Source organism: Typopeltis vanoorti, chromosome 19 (assembly GCF_054136105.1).
Source record: "Typopeltis vanoorti isolate ZY-2024b chromosome 19, IOZ_Tvanoo_1.0, whole genome shotgun sequence".
NCBI classification, from domain to species: Eukaryota; Metazoa; Arthropoda; class Arachnida; order Uropygi; family Thelyphonidae; genus Typopeltis; species Typopeltis vanoorti.
Window position 1 is genome coordinate 58,832,373 of NC_143567.1, and position 19,029 is coordinate 58,851,401.

The 19,029-nt window shown below is 33.9% G+C and overlaps 1 protein-coding gene across 1 annotated transcript in view; it reads left to right on the plus strand.

The window, feature by feature from the left end:
- Positions 1-19,029, plus strand: part of LOC150096149 (polycomb protein eed-B-like) — a 196,477-nt gene that overhangs the window by 45,258 nt on the left and 132,190 nt on the right. The window contains exon 4 of the mRNA XM_090409523.1: positions 6,378-6,440. Within this exon, the coding sequence (XP_090265649.1) occupies positions 6,378-6,440 (63 nt within the window). The remainder of the gene's footprint in view (positions 1-6,377; positions 6,441-19,029) is intronic.

Below are 19,029 nucleotides of genomic sequence, written 5' to 3' on the forward strand. Positions count from 1 at the left end.
TATGACCATCATTCAGGTTTATGCACCCACTACAGAGGCACCAGAAACATTGAAAAATTTTATAGCAAGTTACAAGAAGTAATAGATGCAGCACCAAAGCGAGATTTATGGCTACTTATTGGAGATTGGAATGCAAAAGTGGGAGAGACTGAAGAACAAGGAATAACAGGCATTTTGTTTTAGGTATTCGTAACACTGCAGGGAAGAGACCTAGTTGAGTTTTTTGCAGAGAATTCTTTGTTTATTGCTTACACCTGCTTTAAACAGCACAAAAGAAGATTGTACACATGGATATACTTGGACAAAGAAGATGGAGAAGTGCAATTCAGTCTGTCAGGACTTTTCCAGATGCAGACTGTGGAACAGACCATGAGTTATTAGTGGCTATGATACATGCGAAATTAAGGAAACTGAAAACAACACAAATGTCAATCAAATATGATCTTGGAAACATATCAGTTGAATACTATATTAGTATACAGAACAGATTCAACACACTCAATTTGTGTGAAGGAGAACCAGATGAACTGTGGGAAGAGATTAAAGATATAATTAAAACAGAAGCAAAGAAGAATATTCCAACAGTTTGTAAGTAGAAAAAGAAGTTTAAATGGATATCAGAAGATGCCATCAAAACTGCTCAGGAAAGGAGAAAAATGAAGGCCACAGGAAGTACAACATTTGAATGCAGAGTTTCAACAACAAGCCAGAAGAGACAAGGGAAAATACTTTAACCAGGAATGCCAACAAATGGAAGACCAAAACAAGAGATCTTTTCAGAAAGATCAGAGAACTAACAGGGAAGTTTAGTGCCAAGGTTACAATATTGAAAAGTAAACAAAGGATATCTTACAGAAGCCGCAGACATCAAAGAAAAATGGAAAGAGTTTACAGCAGCCCTTTACAGAAAGGACTCCAAACTTTCTGAGCAATTTGAAGAGCAGGAGGGTGAAGTGAAGTGGACACTGCAACAGCTATCCAGTAAGAAAGCACCAGGAGGATATGGAATACTTATTGAGCTGCTCAAAACCCTAGGAGAAGAAGCAGTTAAAATTTTAACAGCTCTATGTCAGCAAATTTGGATCACAACTACATGGCCTAGGGAATGGAAAAAATCAGTTTAGATACCTTTATTGAAGAAAGGTGATGCAAGAGAGTGCAAAAATTACAGAACTATAGCACTGATTTCTCATGCAAGAAAAGTCTTACTTAAGATCATTCAAAAAAGACTGGAACCATTCACGAAGAGAGAAATGCCAGATGAAAAGGCAGGATTTCGAAAAGGCAGAAGAACAAGAGATTAAATTGCCAATGTGAGATGGATAACAGAAAGAGCACAGGAATATCAAAAGAATATCTACCTTTGTTTCCTTGACTATAGCAAGGCTTTTGACTCTATAGATCATGTGAAACTGTGGAATGTGCTAAGAACAATGGGAGTACCTGAGCATTTCATTATCCTTCTGAGGAATCTTTATTATGAACAAGAAGCTACTGTCCGAACAGATCTTGGAGAAATTGGGTATTTCACTATAGGTAAAGGGTTGCGAAAAGGATGTATTTTATCTCCATACCTGTTTAACTTGAACAGCAAATACATTTTAAGAATGGCAGGGCTGGAGGAGTCTTCAGGTGAAATTAAAATTGGTGGAAGAAATATTAATAATTTGAGGTATGCAGATGATACCACCTTGTTAGCAGAATGCAAAGAAGATTTGGAGGAACTTATTATGGAAGTTAAAGAAGAAAGTGCTAAATATGGTCTTAAACTTAACCTCAAAAAGAGAAAAGTTATGGCAACATGTGAACTTAATGATTTTGAAGTAGATGGGGAGAAAATGGAAACAGTTAACAATTTTGTGCTCCTAGGATCCCGAATTGATAAAGATGGTTATTGTAGTGAAGAAGTTAGAAGAAGATTATTACCTGGAAAGAAAGCAATGACAAATTTAAGCAAGATCTTTAAAGATAAAGATATTAGCCTCGCAACAAAAATCAGAATTGTGAAAGCAATGGTATTCCCATTGGTACTGTATGGATGTGAAAGTTGGACCCTGAGAAAGAGTGAAAGAAGGAAGATAGATGCATTTGAATTATGGAATTGGAGACACTTACTAAGAATACCATGGACTGCAAAGCAAACCAATAAATCAGTGATAGACAGAATAAAGCCAGATTGCTCCCTCAAAGCCATGATCATCAAGCAAATGCCAGTCTGGAAAAGATGGTGATACTTGCTAAAGTTGATGGAAGCAGAAGAAGAGGAAGACCAAGAATTAAATGGGTGGATGGAGTTAAAGAAGAAACTGGAATGTGCTTGGAAATTCTGAAAGATATGGCCAGGGACAGATCTGAATGGAGAATGTATGTTCATAGAATCACCAGGAGTCAAAAACGACTCGATGGAACATAACAACAACAACATTAGAAATTATGACTTCTGCATTACTTCAATCTTGGTATCCCTTCTGGGTCTGGCTCCCACTGCTGACACCTCAATAAAAGTTGGTCTGGGTAGTGGCCCTTCACATAATACATAGCATTATACATGTCTGTAAGGATGTGAGCATTGCATTATGAGATACTAAGGCAATTGATGTGAATTCATTAGCCTCTATATCCAAGTAGCCCTGTCGTGAAGTTACTTCACGTGCAAACTTTGTTTGCTTATACTTGGATAAAGGATGAAACCAAGAATATAATTTCTTAACATCTTTAATTTAGACTAATTTCCAGGAAACAATTAAGTTAAAATTAATCATGTTTAGATCATTCAAAAATGCTTGCTGACATTCTTTTTATTAGATTCTAAAACACACATCGTAGTAGAGATCATTTCAAGGTGTTTTTATAATATGTTGAGTGAATTAGCATAATATACTAGTTTCTTGATTTGCATCTCATCAGTGATATCCACAACAGGTGATTCCAGAGACTGCAATTAGCTGCCATTTACCTTAGTAGGAAAGTTTATGTGCCTTGTTTGTATTTCATCTCTCCGTATTTGGAACAGAGCAGTTTACAACCAAAACCTTGAGGCCTTGTCAGTCTTTCTAAATTTTTATTGTGAACCTGGCAATGAAGTACTGTCATTCTCATTAACAGAATGATTATTATTTTGTTAATGGTTTTAAAATTAAATTGTGCTAAAGAATTGATAAGATTTATCCATCATTATTGGAGAAATCTTATTGACTTTATAACTGATGCTAAAAAAAATAAACTTCTGTTAGAAATAAATGCAAAATTATTTTATTTTTATTTTTTTATTTTATTTTTTTTTTTTTTAATTTTCATGTGTAAAAATATTTTAAGTCCAAAAAGCTTTCAAAAACATGGACTTGGAAATCCAATTAATGAATTCTTGTATAAATATTTTGTTTGTTGAAATACTGAGTGATATAATTTAAATAACTTTGTAATGTTCTTTTCCCCAGTTTATTCTGGGGTTTTTCATCCTGCAAAGCAGGCAAACTGGCCTTGAGAACTCAACACTACAGGCCATAGGATACACCGGGGCATAAGGCTGACCACCTTATCCTGTAAACGGAGTGAGTTCCGATGATCAATGGACCCTCGACACCGCAAGGTGAAAGAGGGTATAAGGAAGATGAGATGTTCTGTTCATTTAATATTTTGGTACTTTTTAGTTTTTTGATGGCAGTACTTTTCAACATTATGCTTTTGTATTTAGTTTAATCATTGCTCAAGAATGTCAAGATAGTGAAGTTGTTATGCTTACCCCCCCCCCCCTCCCAGAATAAACTATTATGTGACACCTCCAAGGAGTCCACGGACTCATCATAGAAGGGCACTCCACTCCGCTATACACATCTCACTGTCTCCCCTAATGCTTAATTCTTCCACTACACACAACTACCATCACCATCAGCAACAGATTTTTGTCTGTAAATTGCATGCGTTCTGATGCCAAATTTACCTGTACACAGGAGGGGAAAATCCTGCTACCTTCAATTGAAAATTAAGTTTTAAAGATACTCTAACATGTGGATACAGAGTTTCAGTGGTACTGAAAGTTGATAAAAAGCTTTGCCTTTAAAAATGTAGATTGTGTATTTGTGCTGCCCCCCCCCCCCCAAAAAAAAAGATCCATCTGCCAACACACACATAATACATAATGGAGAGAGAGAGAGAGAGAGAGAGAGCTGTAAGCCATTTACAAAGTACATATTATAAGATAACATTTAATGGGCCCTTGTGTTAATTAAATACTTGAGAGATATTAGGAACAACTATTCGAGTCTGTTAAATTAATTTTTTTTTCCACCAGAGGTCAGGCCAATAATTGCAGTAACGTTTGTCAATAACTTTAGCAAACCATGTAGATTGTAGTGTAGCTTGTTTCTCTGTATATATTGTGTATGCTCCAGATAATGACCTTGATATGAAGGTTGAAACGTCAAGTGTTTGATTTTGGTTTATATTAAACTAAAGTTTTACTCTAACACGGTAGTTGTCTCCATAATTTTTCAAAATGTGCACTACCATTATTCATTGAGGCAAGGATAACTTTGTCTCTTTCAATGTTACCAAAATACTATCTTCTCTTCTTTCTCAGACAAAAGATTGTTCACGTTCTCTTATCTTAAATAATACACAAATTACCAGACTGGATCAGATCACTCTCTTTGTGGCTGACATATACTTCTAGCCTATCCAATCATAAATACATCACATTAATATATCTATCTCATCACATCTTCCTTTTATGTTAGGCTCAAAGCCTGTCACAACCAAGTAACTTGGCTTCTTAGAAAACTGATGCTTCTAAGGATAGAGCAGATAATTCTGTATCATTTGTGTCTTATTTTTGTGCACTGTGTATTTATTTTTGTGTTCTGGCCTGTTTGCCTGTTTACAAAATGAAAATGAAAAAGTTTCCAAGAGGAGAACCCTGCCACCTCCATATGACACCAGCTAGCTTTTCAATTGAAAATCCCTGATTTATCAGGGCTTTTCAGTTGAAGGTGAGTTAGCATTTATGTTCTTTGTGTCCTAGATGGGATTTGAACCCAGGTCTTTCCATTCAAAGAACTTCATCTCTACTGACTAAGCTATAAAAGCTGTCATTAATTTTTATTAATAAATCTTGAACTCTAAAATCTAGGTATCTCCTTCTCCTCTTTTTTCCAAGCTATTTCTTTTCAGCTATCCATTTAATTACTAGCGATTACTAGGTGATCTATTTAAAAATAAGCATCTAAAATTTGTAGCACACTATTCCCAAAATGTAGATGAAAAATCCAATCATAGATGAATAGTCCATCTAGATGAAAAATTATATAAGAATATTCCTCAAGATGTGGAAGAAAAGAGTAATTTCTAATATAACCAAAAAATAGCACTATATAAATACATACAATAAATTCATTGTGAAGGAATTATTTTTAGAGTTTAGATATTTAATGGATAAACCACAATCCAAAATTTAATAGCTATACCTGTTTACATTCTATGAATGTGGAATGTTGCTTCATATGAAAATATGACTGTATCAGCAAAATTAATTCTCTTCTTTCATCTTTTCACACATACTAAATGTTTGTAAGTTCAGTGATATGCTGAATAATCTGTAACTTGCTTGTATATGGCTTATGCTTCATTTTTGTTAAAAGCATCTTGTGAGCAGTAGAATGCACAACTCTAAACTTCCATGGTAGTCAAGTTCTTTGGATTTTATAAAAAATGACTTACAAATGTGTCAAGTAGTTTCATGAGATTGTCTTATGCCTTGGAAAGTTATGTTTCACAACTTTGCCAGTTGCTTTAAATTGATTGTATCAGCACTTGATCCATTTATCATCATGGAGTTAACTTATCATGCTTGAATTTTGCATGATATAAAACACTGAGTTTTATTGAATTGGTGCCATCTTGACACCTATTTTTTATGCTTGTGAAAGGTTATAAACCTGCATCACATTATTAACATGAGTGAGCTGAGAATTAGATAACTTGGAAACCAACCCTGCTTTAGAAATTAAACAGTACTTTTCCAAGCCACATCAGACAAGTAGGATGGTGATGTCTCACACTGCCTAATAGTTATGAAACTCATTCTCCTTGTAGGTTGGAGAGCAGAGATGCTATCAACTTGGTTAGAATACTTATAGAATGACATAGGTTAACATGCTCATAAAATTAAGTAATAACATATTGTTTTATGGTCTGTAACTTTCAACAATTTGACTTTGAAGAATATTTGCATTTAAAATACTGTCATTCTTTTGTGGGTGTGAGAGAGAGATGTCATTTTGAGCTCTTTTAAAATTATAAAATTTAGAAATAAAATAATAAATCATGTATAGGGTTTGAAAAAAAATAAATAAATAAAGAATTCCCTTGTTATGCTATAGGTCACTATTTATGAATGCACAGAAGGAAATATAAAATTACTTCAGGCCTACTCTGATCCTGATGTATCCTTTTATTTTAATTTAATGAAATTAGAAAAGTAGCATTTATAGCATATTAATTAAAATTAAATTAAAAAGTAATTGAAAACAAATTACTCATTCAAAAAAATACATATATTAGTAATGCATAAAATCACATTTTAGAACTCCTTATTGTCTGTTGCCCCCCTTCAAGAGACCATGCCAACTGAATGTTGCCATTGTAAAGCTTACTTTGTATAGAAATACATAATTAAACACATCCAGAATGTATATTCACTGCATGTATTTTTGCTCACAAAATTGTAATTGTCGTATAGTCCACAGATCTGAAAATCCATGGATGATTTCCAGAAACACAAGGATCATTGCTGCTACACCTTACTTTATATTTATAACTTTTAAAAAATTCAATAACTTAACTTTCTCACTTTAACAGCAATTAATATTTAGTGCAGCCTGTCACACCATGCAATAGACGTGGTCATTTATCAGTAATGGATTGATAGTGATGTTTTCTCCCTTTGGCAGGACACCAGAGTGTACAGAGGATTTGAAATTGGAAGTGATCACTATTTAGTCTTGAGCAGGATAAAATTGAATGTTCATATTGAAAAGAATAACATGTAAGAAAGTTTTAAAGTGAATAAAAGTTGAGCAGCTCTCAGATGTGAATTGTAGACTAAAATACACAAAGATTATTGAGGAAAAAATGAGAGAGTTTAAGAACAGGAACCAAACCTTGGAGATTCAGTAGCAAGCCTTGAAGAAAGCCCTGATTGATTCAGCTAGAGAGGCATGTGGTGAAGTTGTCTGCAAGGATAGAAAAATTAGAACTCCATGGTGGATACAGGAAGTTAAAGAGGCAGCGAAGGAAAAGAAGAAAGCATATCAAAAGTTCCTGGTAAATAAGTCAGCTTGTTCTCTTAGAGAATACAGAGACAAATGTAAGAATGCTAAACACTGTGTAAAACTAGCTAAACAAAAGTCATGGGAGGACTTTGGCAAGAACAGAAAATAAATATCAAGAAGGTGGCAAAATATTCTGGAGGTTGTTGAAGAAGCTTAGGAATGGAGAAAAGAGTGCTGTAAAAGGAGTTAGAGATGATAAAGGTGACATGAGAATGGGAGAAAAAGATATCCTTGAAGTATGAAGTAATTATTTTGAAAAACTGCTAAATGAAACAAGCAGTGATGACAGCACAGTGTTAAAAAAACACTGACCAGGCATGCAGTCAGGAATACATATCCATACTTGAAGTAGAAAAAGCCATCAAAGGCTTGAAATGTGGAAAGGCAGCAGGAGTAGATGATATTCGACCAATAATTCTGAAGTATGGTGGTATAAGAGTCTTACAGTGGCTGCACTGCATAGTTCAGAAAGCCTGGACAGAGGGATGAATTCCCAATGATTGGAGTAGAGCTCTCATAGTACTCATATATAAAAAGGGAAATGAAACTGATTGTGAGAATTACAGAGGTATTTCCCTACTGAGTGTTCCTGGCAAGATTTATTCAAGTATACTTGAGAAACGGTTGAGAGGAATTGTGGAAGAAAAGCTTGGTGAAGAACAAGCTGGATTCAGGCCAAATAGAGGCTGTCAGGATCAGATCTTCACTTTACGACAAATAGTCGAGAAAGCATGGAAATATAGCAAAGATCTGTATTTAAGTTTTGTCGATTTGGAAAAGGCATATGACAAGGTGCCAAGAGAGAAGCTATTCAATACGCTACAGTTATATGGTGTCAAAGGGGCATTATATCAAGCAATACTTAGTCTTTATTTGAGTTGTAAGTCAGCAGTTAGAATTGAAGGAAGTACAGGAAGATGGTTTAATGTTAAATTTGGTGTGAGACAAGGATGTACGTTATCCCCTCTGTTATTCATTATCTATATGGATCACATTATGAAGGAAAGTGGTATTAAAAATATCAGAATTGGAGATGTTAATGTCAGCTCTTTGCTTTATGCGGATGATATTATACTTCTAAATAAATCTGCTACAAGTCTGCAAGATTCTCTGACTAAATTGAATAACCGTTGTAATATATATGGTATGAAGGTCAGCAATAAAAAGACAAAGACAATGTAAATAGACAGAATCATTAAAAATGTCAACTGTGTTGTGAATGGAGAACCTGTGGAACAAGTAAAACATTTCAGCTACTTTGGCACGATTTTTAGTGAAGATGGAAAATTAAATATAGAAATAGACAATAGAATCAGCAAAGCTGGTATGGTGGGAAGTCAATTGAATAAATTCATATGGAATAAGAAGAAATTAGTCGGAACACTAAATTAGCTATATACAAGACAGTGTTCAAACCAGTTTTAACTTATGGATATGAGAGCTGGGTCAGAAGTAAAACACTTGACTAAAGACTGGAGACCGCAGATATGAGAGTCCTGAGAAATATCATAGGCGTGAACAGATGGCATCAATGGCAATATCATGTTAAAAATGAGGATATTAGGAAAGAACTTGACATTGTCACCATCCAGGAATGTGTTAGCAGAGCTTATCTCAGTTGGTATGGTCACTTAAACAGAATGGGCGAAGAAAGATTAGCAAAACAAGTGTTCTCTGCCAGGTTGGCAGGAAAACGACCCAGAGGAAGACCATGATATGGGTGGATTGTTACGGTACAAAGTGCCTTAGACGATAGAAATATAAGATCTGATAATGTTGAAGTCTTGACAAGTAACAGACTATTTGTTGAAAGTTTATTTTTCACTTGGTTAGAGTATAATAAATTTAGTTTAATCTTTTATCCAAGCGTGAGCAAATAAAGTTTGCGCCTGAAAGTATCTTCAGGACTGGGGTAAGGTGGTACAACACCAGGGCAACTCGTTGCAAACGTGGAGCAAGTTACCAACACTCCTATCTCAGTATCTCCTATAATGCAAAACACATTTCCTTGCGGATATGTCTAATGTTATGCATTAAGGGAAGGGCCACTACCCAGACTAGTTTCAACCTTTATTGAGGTCTCTTCAGTGGGAGCTAGACCCAAGTGGAGATACCAGGCAGAAGCATTAGCAGGTCATCTCTACCTATAGGAGTTGCACACCATTTGGTGTGCAACTCCTATAGGTAGAGTTGCACACCAAATGGTGTGCCACCTAAAAGGGTGGCACACCAGCTAGACCCAAGTGGAGATACCAGGCAGAAGCATTAGCAGGTCATCTCTACCTATAGGAGTTGCACACCATTTGGTGTGCAACTCCTATAGGTAGAGTTGCACACCAAATGGTGTGCCACCTAAAAGGGTGGCACACCAGTTGGCAACTCCTATAGGTAGAGATGACCTGCTAATGCTTCTGCCTGGTATCTCCACTTGGGTCTAGCTCCCACTGAAGAGACCTCAATAAAGGTTGAAACTAGTCTGGGTAGTGGCCCTTCCCTTAATGCATAACATTAGACATGTCCACAAGGAAATGTGTTTTGCATTATAGGAGATACTGAGATAGGAGTGTTGGTAACTTGCTCCACGTTTGCAACGAGTTGTCCTGGTGTTGTACCACCTTACCCCAGTCCTGAAGATACTTTCAGGCGCAAACTTTGTTTGCTCATGCTTGGATAAAGGATTAAACTAAATTTATTATAAGTAACAGACTAATTTGGAGGAAAATTGTAGATAGGAAGTTAGTAATGATGTAATTTTTTTCATGTAGTACTATCATATCCTGTACACCCTTTGAGGGTACTTGGCAGGAATTTGATGATGATTGATAAAATTCTCTGTGCTATTTGAGTTTCTTTATTTTAATAGTAATTGGATTTCTGATTCTGATGTTCTTTACATCTTTTCAATTAGGTATGGTATTAATAAACTTGATGTGTTATGCTATATTTTTTTAATATCCAAATTAAATGCTTTTTGTACTGATTATAATGTAGTTGATTGGGAGATTTTTTGGACAAGTTTAGTTCACTGGTTCATTTTTCAGACATTCTCAATATTGTACCTAATGATTACATAATATAAAACCTGTGTCTTACCTATGGCATGTAGCACTCATAAGTTAGTATACTTATATACTTTTAAACAGCAGTGAAGTAATCAAAATATTTTTTATCACTTATATGTTCAGGTAACCTCATAAAACATGATAGTTAGGTCCTATAAAATCATGGGACTGGTTCTTAGTCCCATGTTAAATTGAACTAAGAACCAGCACAAAAAGGGTAATTGCATTCCAAATGCTAATAAAATACACCATTTAATTTTTATTAAAAATAGTAATAACTGATAATTTAGAAACCATTCTTTAAATAAATCAACAGTTACCCAAGCTTTATTTTCTTTCTGTAATGCATTTTTATTTAACCCATTTTTTTGTCCCATGGGAATAATTAGAGGCTCTATAAACTAGCATAGGTTTTATCATGTCATCTCTTTATGCATTAAAATCTGGTTCAGTTCTCTCTCTCTCTTTTACTCTCCTTGAAATAAATGGTTGGGTTTTTTTTTTTTTTTTTTTTTTCACCAAGACTTCCTCATCAGCATTGAGAACTTAATGTGGTGTGTGTCTATGTTCTCTTCAATATTTTTTTGAATACCCATTCATAAAAATTAAAGAGAGAGAGACAAATAGAAGAAATGGAAAGGATACAGCTAGGTGGATAACTTTTGGGAAGATGAAAGATATCTTCAAATGATATCACCCATTAGTTTGAAGGGGAAAACTTTCAATCATCATGTCTCACCTGTAATTGCATATGGCAGTGAAATCTGAAATATTATTCAACTGTTTTTGTCTTCTTTTGTTTTCGTAACACCAATTATGTCAACATGGTACTTCTCTAATTCTTCTGCCAGATCAACTTCTTTTCTATTGATACTTATGTTGATTGGAATTCTGTTGATGTTGAGTTCTAGTGGTCTCTTTTTTTTTTTTTTTTTTGGTTTAAGCCAATACAGATTATAGTTTGATGATTTAACCCCAAATCTCATTTGTTCAGTATCCAGCCTGATACCCATATGCAGGCTTCACTACAATGTTAGAATTGGACATAGTCAGAAACTTGGACCACTTCTCTACATTCTTTAAAAGGCTATGTAGAGGTCTCTTCCCAGTTATCTATCTAGCTTTAACCACTAAGCAGTATTTGGAATGTCTTTAATTAAGAGACAACATATTAATTAATAAGTTGATATAACTTATTATCATCATTATTTTCTTTTTGATTTCATGAATATTATAATGTCAAATACACTTTTCTAGTATCTTCATTTTTAATATGGTTCTGCTGTTGATGCTGTGTCTTTACGAATATAGTCATTAATAGCAGGTGGACCATATACTGACTAGTCACCACTGTGGCCAAACTGATAATCATACCACTAGTTTCATCAATGACAATAGGATACCTTCTCTTCTCCTCATTCATTCAATCTCTTTTTTTATTATTTTATTTTTGCATACATGTTTATATACATAGTCACATAAAAATGCCAACATGGTCAACAAATTCCTGTTAAATAATTGTTATATTTAAATTTTATTTAACCTATTCTCTAGCCATAATGACTGTCTAATTCTGTCTTAAAGTTGCATAAGTTTGCTTATTCTATAACCCGTTCATGAAGGCTATTCCACATTTTTATACTTGAACACCTAAAAATGAACTTCCATATTTCTTCTCTTCACTTTTTACTTTCATCTAGTAGAACCTGGTTCAGCTAAATGCTGCAAACTGTAACTGTCTTATATATGCCCCGAGTTAACTTATAAACTTCAGTTAAATCTCTTTTCTGTTAGACAGAGAAGTTAGATAAAATTGTCAGATTTTAACATATCACTCAGAGAAAGGTTTAAAAACAGTTGGTGAGAATTCAGGTCACGTATGAGAGTAAATTATGCTTGATGAGATAGAAATATATTATTGTTTTCATCCTTTATCAAAGCAAATGAAGGTTTACTTGTGAAGTTTTTTGAATGTGGAGAAAATCTGCAGCATTTTTTGAAATTCTTTGAAGGTCTTTTTCCACATTAACCATAATATCTAATTTTGGAATATTACTGGGAGAGATTGCAAAATTGAAATCATGGGAAAAGGATGTTCATTTGATGATCAGATAACTTTTTGGAGCACTTGTTAATAACTATTTCATTGAGTAGCAATCTGTCACTGTGATTTTTTTTTTTTTTTTTTTAACTGTACTAATGTATTCTGATTTCTCATAAGAAAGTCTGTCCAAACTATTCCGGATATTTGCAGGGAGAGAAAAATTCTGTATGAAGCGTATAGCATGAGAGAGAGAGAGAGAGTTTGCATGCTCACATTCTTTAAATAATGCTACTTCTGTGGGTTGGTCTTCTTCTTCCTAACATGGAATTTAGGCCAAGTGGCCTGTTCTGGTCTCATGCCATCTCTTTCTTGGTCTTCCGATTCTTCTTTTTCCACTTATTTTGTATCTGTATAATATTCTTGGTAGTCTGCTGTTGTCCATTCAATTTAAATGTTCTAGCCATTTTTGTTTATACTGTCATCATCATCATCATCAAATTCCTGCCATGTACCCTCAAGGGGTGTACAGGATATGACAGTACTACATGAAAAAATTACATCATTACATCATTACTAACTATTATACTGTCTTATGTAGTAATTAATTGGTTTTATTTTCAGGGATTGTAAGATTTCTTCATTTGTTTTGTGGTCCCACTTGGTATATCCAGCTGTTTTTCTGAGGAACTTCATTTCTGCTTTGAATTCGTTTTTTTCATCTTTTCTTTTCATGGTCCATGTTTCGCTTCTGTATAGTAGAGTTGGTTTTGACAAGACATTATATAATCTGATTTTAGTGTGTTTTTGTACTATGTCTTTTTCTTCTTCGTATGATAGATCACATCCCAAGTATCTGAAAGTGTTTACTTGTTCTAGTATTTTATTATCTATCACTATTTTACTATTTTATTCTGTGTATTGGTAAATTCTTAATGCATGTTTAGTGGTGAACTGCCAGTGCTATCTTAAAAAATGAGGAATGACATCATTGCCTTTACACCTTAATAGAAATGTTAACCTATTGCCGAACAGTTTTTGTTTTATTCTTAGTTTTTTAAACTCATTCACTTTCATAAGTAAAAACTCACCATGAGTTTGTATCTTGTTGCACAGACTTCTGTGGGGATAGGACATTTATAGAACTGTCTTTTATTTCGACTAGTTTTGTGAAATACTTTGTTTCACTTCTTCAGGAAATAAAATGACTAAACTAAAAACTAGAAAGCAAATAATAGCAGGTAACATGATGAAGTGAAACAAAGTCTTTCATGAAAATAGGTCAAAATAAAAACATAGTCTGCATAATTTTTGCCTCAATGTTAATTAACCTATCCTCCAGCCATAATGATCTAATTCTGTCTTAAAGTTGCATAAGTTTGCTTATTCTATAACCTGTTCATGAAGACTATTCCACATTTTTATACTTGAACAGCAAAAAATGAACTTCCATATTTCTTCTCTTCATTTTTTACTTTCATCTAAGTAGAACCTGGTTCAGCTAAATGCAGCAAACTGTAACTATCTTATATATGCCCCTAATTAATTTATAAACTTCAGTTTATAAGTTAACTCGGAAGCTGGGCAAGGAATCTGGTTAGCATACATGGAAGCTGGGCAAGAATGTGGTTAGCAAGGGTGTTAGAGCTAGGTTTTTTACTTTTTGGAGAGTGGTGAATGAGTGGAATAAGCTGCCAGAGTCTGTTGTGGGTGCTATGACTGTGAATGAGTTCAAGGCGAGGTATGATAGATACTGTGTGAATGTCGAATAGTTGTTCTTGACATGATGTTAGGACCTCCCTCGATGAGTCTGTCGACTCCTTGGAATTTCCCGAAATAATAATAATGTATAACAAACACTTATATAGTGACTGAAGATGGTGTGATGAGATGGGTTATCAGTTAACCAAACTGCTCTCACGTTTAGGATGATCCACCTAAAACCTCTCTCTAAAAAAATTCTTGATGCTCTTCAAAAGAGACAGATTTAGAAATTTTACATAGTAAATAGCTGGATAGATGAAAGATAAATTCGTTTAAGTAATGTCTTAAGCAAAAAAAAAAAAAAAGGACGCCAAGGTTTATGCTTACGAAGGCCTTGGCCTTTTTTTTTTTTTTGCAAGAAAAACAAACAAAAAAAACTGTTTTGGAAGTATTGAAGGTGACTAGGTTATTATCACCAGTTGAAGAATGGTGTGTGCCAGTCATTGGTTAGATCATTTATTGAAGATGTATTGAAGATATTCTTGGAAACTCAAGATACTTGATCATATGAGTAGATTGAATGCAGAGTGCTATCATCAGCAAAACAGTGGATGAGATTTGATGTCCGTAATAGGTTGTTCATATATATATATATGTATGAAGTATAAGGATGAAATTTTCTTATATAGTGAAAACTGTGAAGATATTAGCTATAGAATAACACATATACCACAGTAAATAACATTTTTTTTATTATGTAAATATCTTGTCTTATGTATCATTTGACATCATCAGTACAGTTATTTAACAATAGGAAATGAATTAAAATTATTAATTGAATTGAATTAATTCATTTAATAATTAATTGAATTAATTATTAAATGAATTTAAAAAAATTAGTAGTGTGCATGCTTAAATTGGGATCCTTCTACATATACAGTTGCATTTAATGGATTAAAACTAAATTAAATTAAAATATAACAGATAAATTTATTTAATACAATTGAGGATAATAATTTCTGAAACTTTTGAAATAGCGAGACAGTCATTCCAATTAAGATTATGTCTAGAAAGTAAGGCTTCAGCACTTTATATAAATGTTCATGTTTATATATGGATGTATGTAGTAGCTTAGAGTTTTGCCATTGGCTCCTGTGGTTAGCATTTTCACTGCCATATTGTGCAAGGCTAGATTTGTGAGGTCTGATGAGATGGATGGGGGTCTTGATGTTCAGTGATACTTTTATTTAGAGATCTTCCTGTTTGTACATAAGACAAGTTATATGAACACATGGTACTTCTTATATGCCAGGCAACATCATTAGTTAGAGTTTCTTTTGGAGAAGGTAGCAAGTTGTGAATTTGGTTAATGGCTTTATAGATAGCAGTGAATTGATGTTTTTTTCATAATTTTTGCCACACGTTCAGAGATGCCTTTAATATATGGTATAGGAGTCCTGTGAGCTTCTTGTCAGGGTCAATTTATAAGAGAGCAGTTGATTCTTTTTTTTGGGGGGGGGGGGGGGATTACTATTGGATTATGTCCATTTAATAAGGCTGTTTCTTTAATAATTTCTAATTCCTGTTTTAGAGATTCTTCCGAAGAACAAATTTTGTTTACTCTGGATACTAATGATTTTATGATGCCATGTTTTTGAGATGGAAGGTGAGCTGATGTACTGTGGATATAATGACCTGAAAAAGGTCATTAGATGGATCTATTTCCACTTGGACAGAAGTGGAAATAGATCCATCTTGCTTATGTTTGATGTGTACATCAAGAAAGGAAATACTGTTTGATTATTCATTTTCTAGTGTGAACTTGATACGAGAATGTAGGGTGTTGATTTTTTGTAGAAATGCATAGAGTTCTGGTTCTGCCTGGCTCTAAACTGCAAAAACGTCATCAATATACCGTAGCCACATTGTTGGTTTTGGGTCATGAGCAAAAATTTCTTTCTTCAAGCATTCAAGAAAAAAGTTTAAGCTAGGTTAGGTAATAAGAGTGAGTCCATTGCTATCCCTTTCTCTTGTTTATATATTTTATCTTTCCGTGTGAACTAATCTGATGCGATTGCAAATTTTAATAATTCCACTATATCCAATGGAAATTTTTGGAAATTTGTTATGCCCATTTCCCATGTAGTTTCAACAATATCAGAAGTTATTTTCTTAAGTCTGTTTCTGTAGTTGTTTTTTATAGTTATATCTTTCAGTTTTGTTATGTTAATAATATTACTGTGGTCTTTGGTTTGCTATTTTTAAATTTCAACTTAATTTTTGCAGCTAGTAATTCATGATCAAGTCAAAATCTGCATTCTTTACAAGTTCTTGCATTTTGGATAGAGGATTTCCATTATTTTTTTTTATTTTTGATCAGAATGTAATCAGTACACTTTTTAATCATACCATCTGCAGATGTCAATGTGTATTTGCATGATAGTATTTGAGATGAATAGATTATGTTTACAGAATTCCAGGAGTCTTTCATTTCTCTCGTCCAGTCTAAAGTTGCTCATTGCATCTTTTATCTCGTGTAAATCTTCCAATCTTGGTGTTGAAGTCTCCAATCATTATTAGGATGTCCTTTATGTTTGTTGTTGTCAATAAGGTCCTGCAATTGTTGCTAGTAGAATGTATCTAATTCTTCATCTTCATATGATTGATCTGCAGCATAAATTTGGATAATTTTTAAAAACATATCCCTTTTTTCTTTTCCTTTTAATTTAATTATTATAATTCTTGGACCAAGTGGTTCAAAGGTTAAGATGGAGATAGATATCCTACTCATAATTACCATATTCCTCGCATTATATCCCTGTAACTATTCCATCATTTGCTCTCAACAAAGTCACATCGATACCTATAACATTTGGTGAGATTGCACTAACGAATGCCAAAAATTCCTCCTTCTTATTCCTTTCACTTCTAGCATTAATATGCATAAAATGTAGCATTTCCCCTGCCCTTTAAGCCCCAGCCACCTTTATACCTTGTATTGACTTGTCAATTCAGTTTTGTCTCTTGAGAGACATTCATTTTTTGGTTATTCTCATGGGTATTTGTACACACACGCACTCACTTATATCCCAACTAATAGCTTTAGTTTTCTTGACTTTGTGTCTTCATACTCTCAGTGAACAACACTTTCTCTAGACATGTTACTTGTAATTTTTAACTGCAGTCCATAAGTCTGCAAACTCCACACCATTCTTTCTGCACAACCTGTGCATGGATAAATTTGTGATCATTATCCTCAGATCACTTCTATCATAGGTGGCAGGCATACTTACATTTTTAGTCTCTTGCTCTGTTTGTTTGCTTCTTCCAGTAACTCTTTCATATCTTCTCTCATGCAGTTCTTTCACCTTATCTTTTATGCATCCTGACAGTTTCACTAATATTATTAATTTTGTCACACTCCCATTAAGTATTCCACTTATCATGGAATTACCACAAAAAATTTTCTCCTTATCCCTCTTCTCTCACTTAGGCATATTTTCTTGTTCCTTAACTCACATATTCCGGTTTTATCTTGTCTGCTTTACCAGTAGCCTGATGTTTCTTCAGACTTTTGAACTCTCATTTTGTCCTGTGAATGACTTCACATAAGTAAACTTTCTTTCATCAAGCCCTCTTCATTCTCTTGACTTTCTACCTCTGCATTTTCAAGAGTATCACTGATAAATTTTCAGAGAGTATTTTCCAGGACCTCTGGAAAATACTCTCTACTCCACTGTCTTTCATATCTTCTCTCATGCAGTTCTTTCAAATTATCATTTATGCATCCTGACAGTTTCACTAATATTATTAATTTTGTCACACTCCCATTAAGCTCCACTTATCAAGGAATCGCCACAAAAAAAATTTCTCCTTATCCCTCTTCTCTTGCTTAGTCATATTTTCTTGTTCCTTAACTCACATTTTCCTGTTTTATCTTGTCTGCTTTACCAGTAGCCTGATGTTTCTCAGATATAAGAGTCCTGAGAAAGATTAGGGGTGTGAACAGATGGCATTAATGGCAATACCATATTAAAAATGAGGATATTAGAAGAGAACTTGATATTGTTAGCATCCAGTAATGTGTTAGCAGAGCTAATCTCAGGTAGTATGGTCACTTAAATAGAATGGGAGAGGAAAGATTAGCAAAACAAGTGTTCTCTGCCAGGTTGGCAGGAAAAAAGACCCAGAGGAAGACCAAGATATAGGTGGATTGATACAGTAAACAGTGCCTTAGAAGATAAGATCTGATAATGTTGGATTCTTGACAGGTAACAGATTTATTTGGAGGAAAATTGTAGATAGGAAGTTAGAAATGATGTAAATTTTTCATGTAGTACTATCATATCCTGTACATCCCTTGAGGATACACGTCAGGAATTTGATGATGATAAGAAGTTATTGTTGAATCTTATTATTATTATTATTAGGACAATTTCACTGAATCTGAAGAGTAGTCCCATGAGGTTTAAACTGTATTGTTACTCACACAATATCATATTGCACTGTCCTTAAACTTATTTGCTGACAAAGCATTCCAAACTGGCTGGCAATCCAATCCACTCATATTCAACATCCTCCAAGCAAATAATCTTGTCTTCCTCGTGTCCTCAATAACTTGTACTCTTACACAACTTCAAGGGTGATCCCTTATTTGTCATAAATTTATTTTACATTAATATTATAAAATACCTTTAGCTATTTATATATTTTTATCGTGCATTGAAAGTTTGGGGTTAAAAAGTTTAGTTGGTAGATGGGAAGGAGAGAGACATGATAAAAATATATAAATGGCTAAATGTATTTTATAATATTAATGTAAAATAAATTTATGAGAAATAAGGGATCACTCTTGAAGTTGTGTAAGAGTATGAGTTATTAAGGACATGGTGAA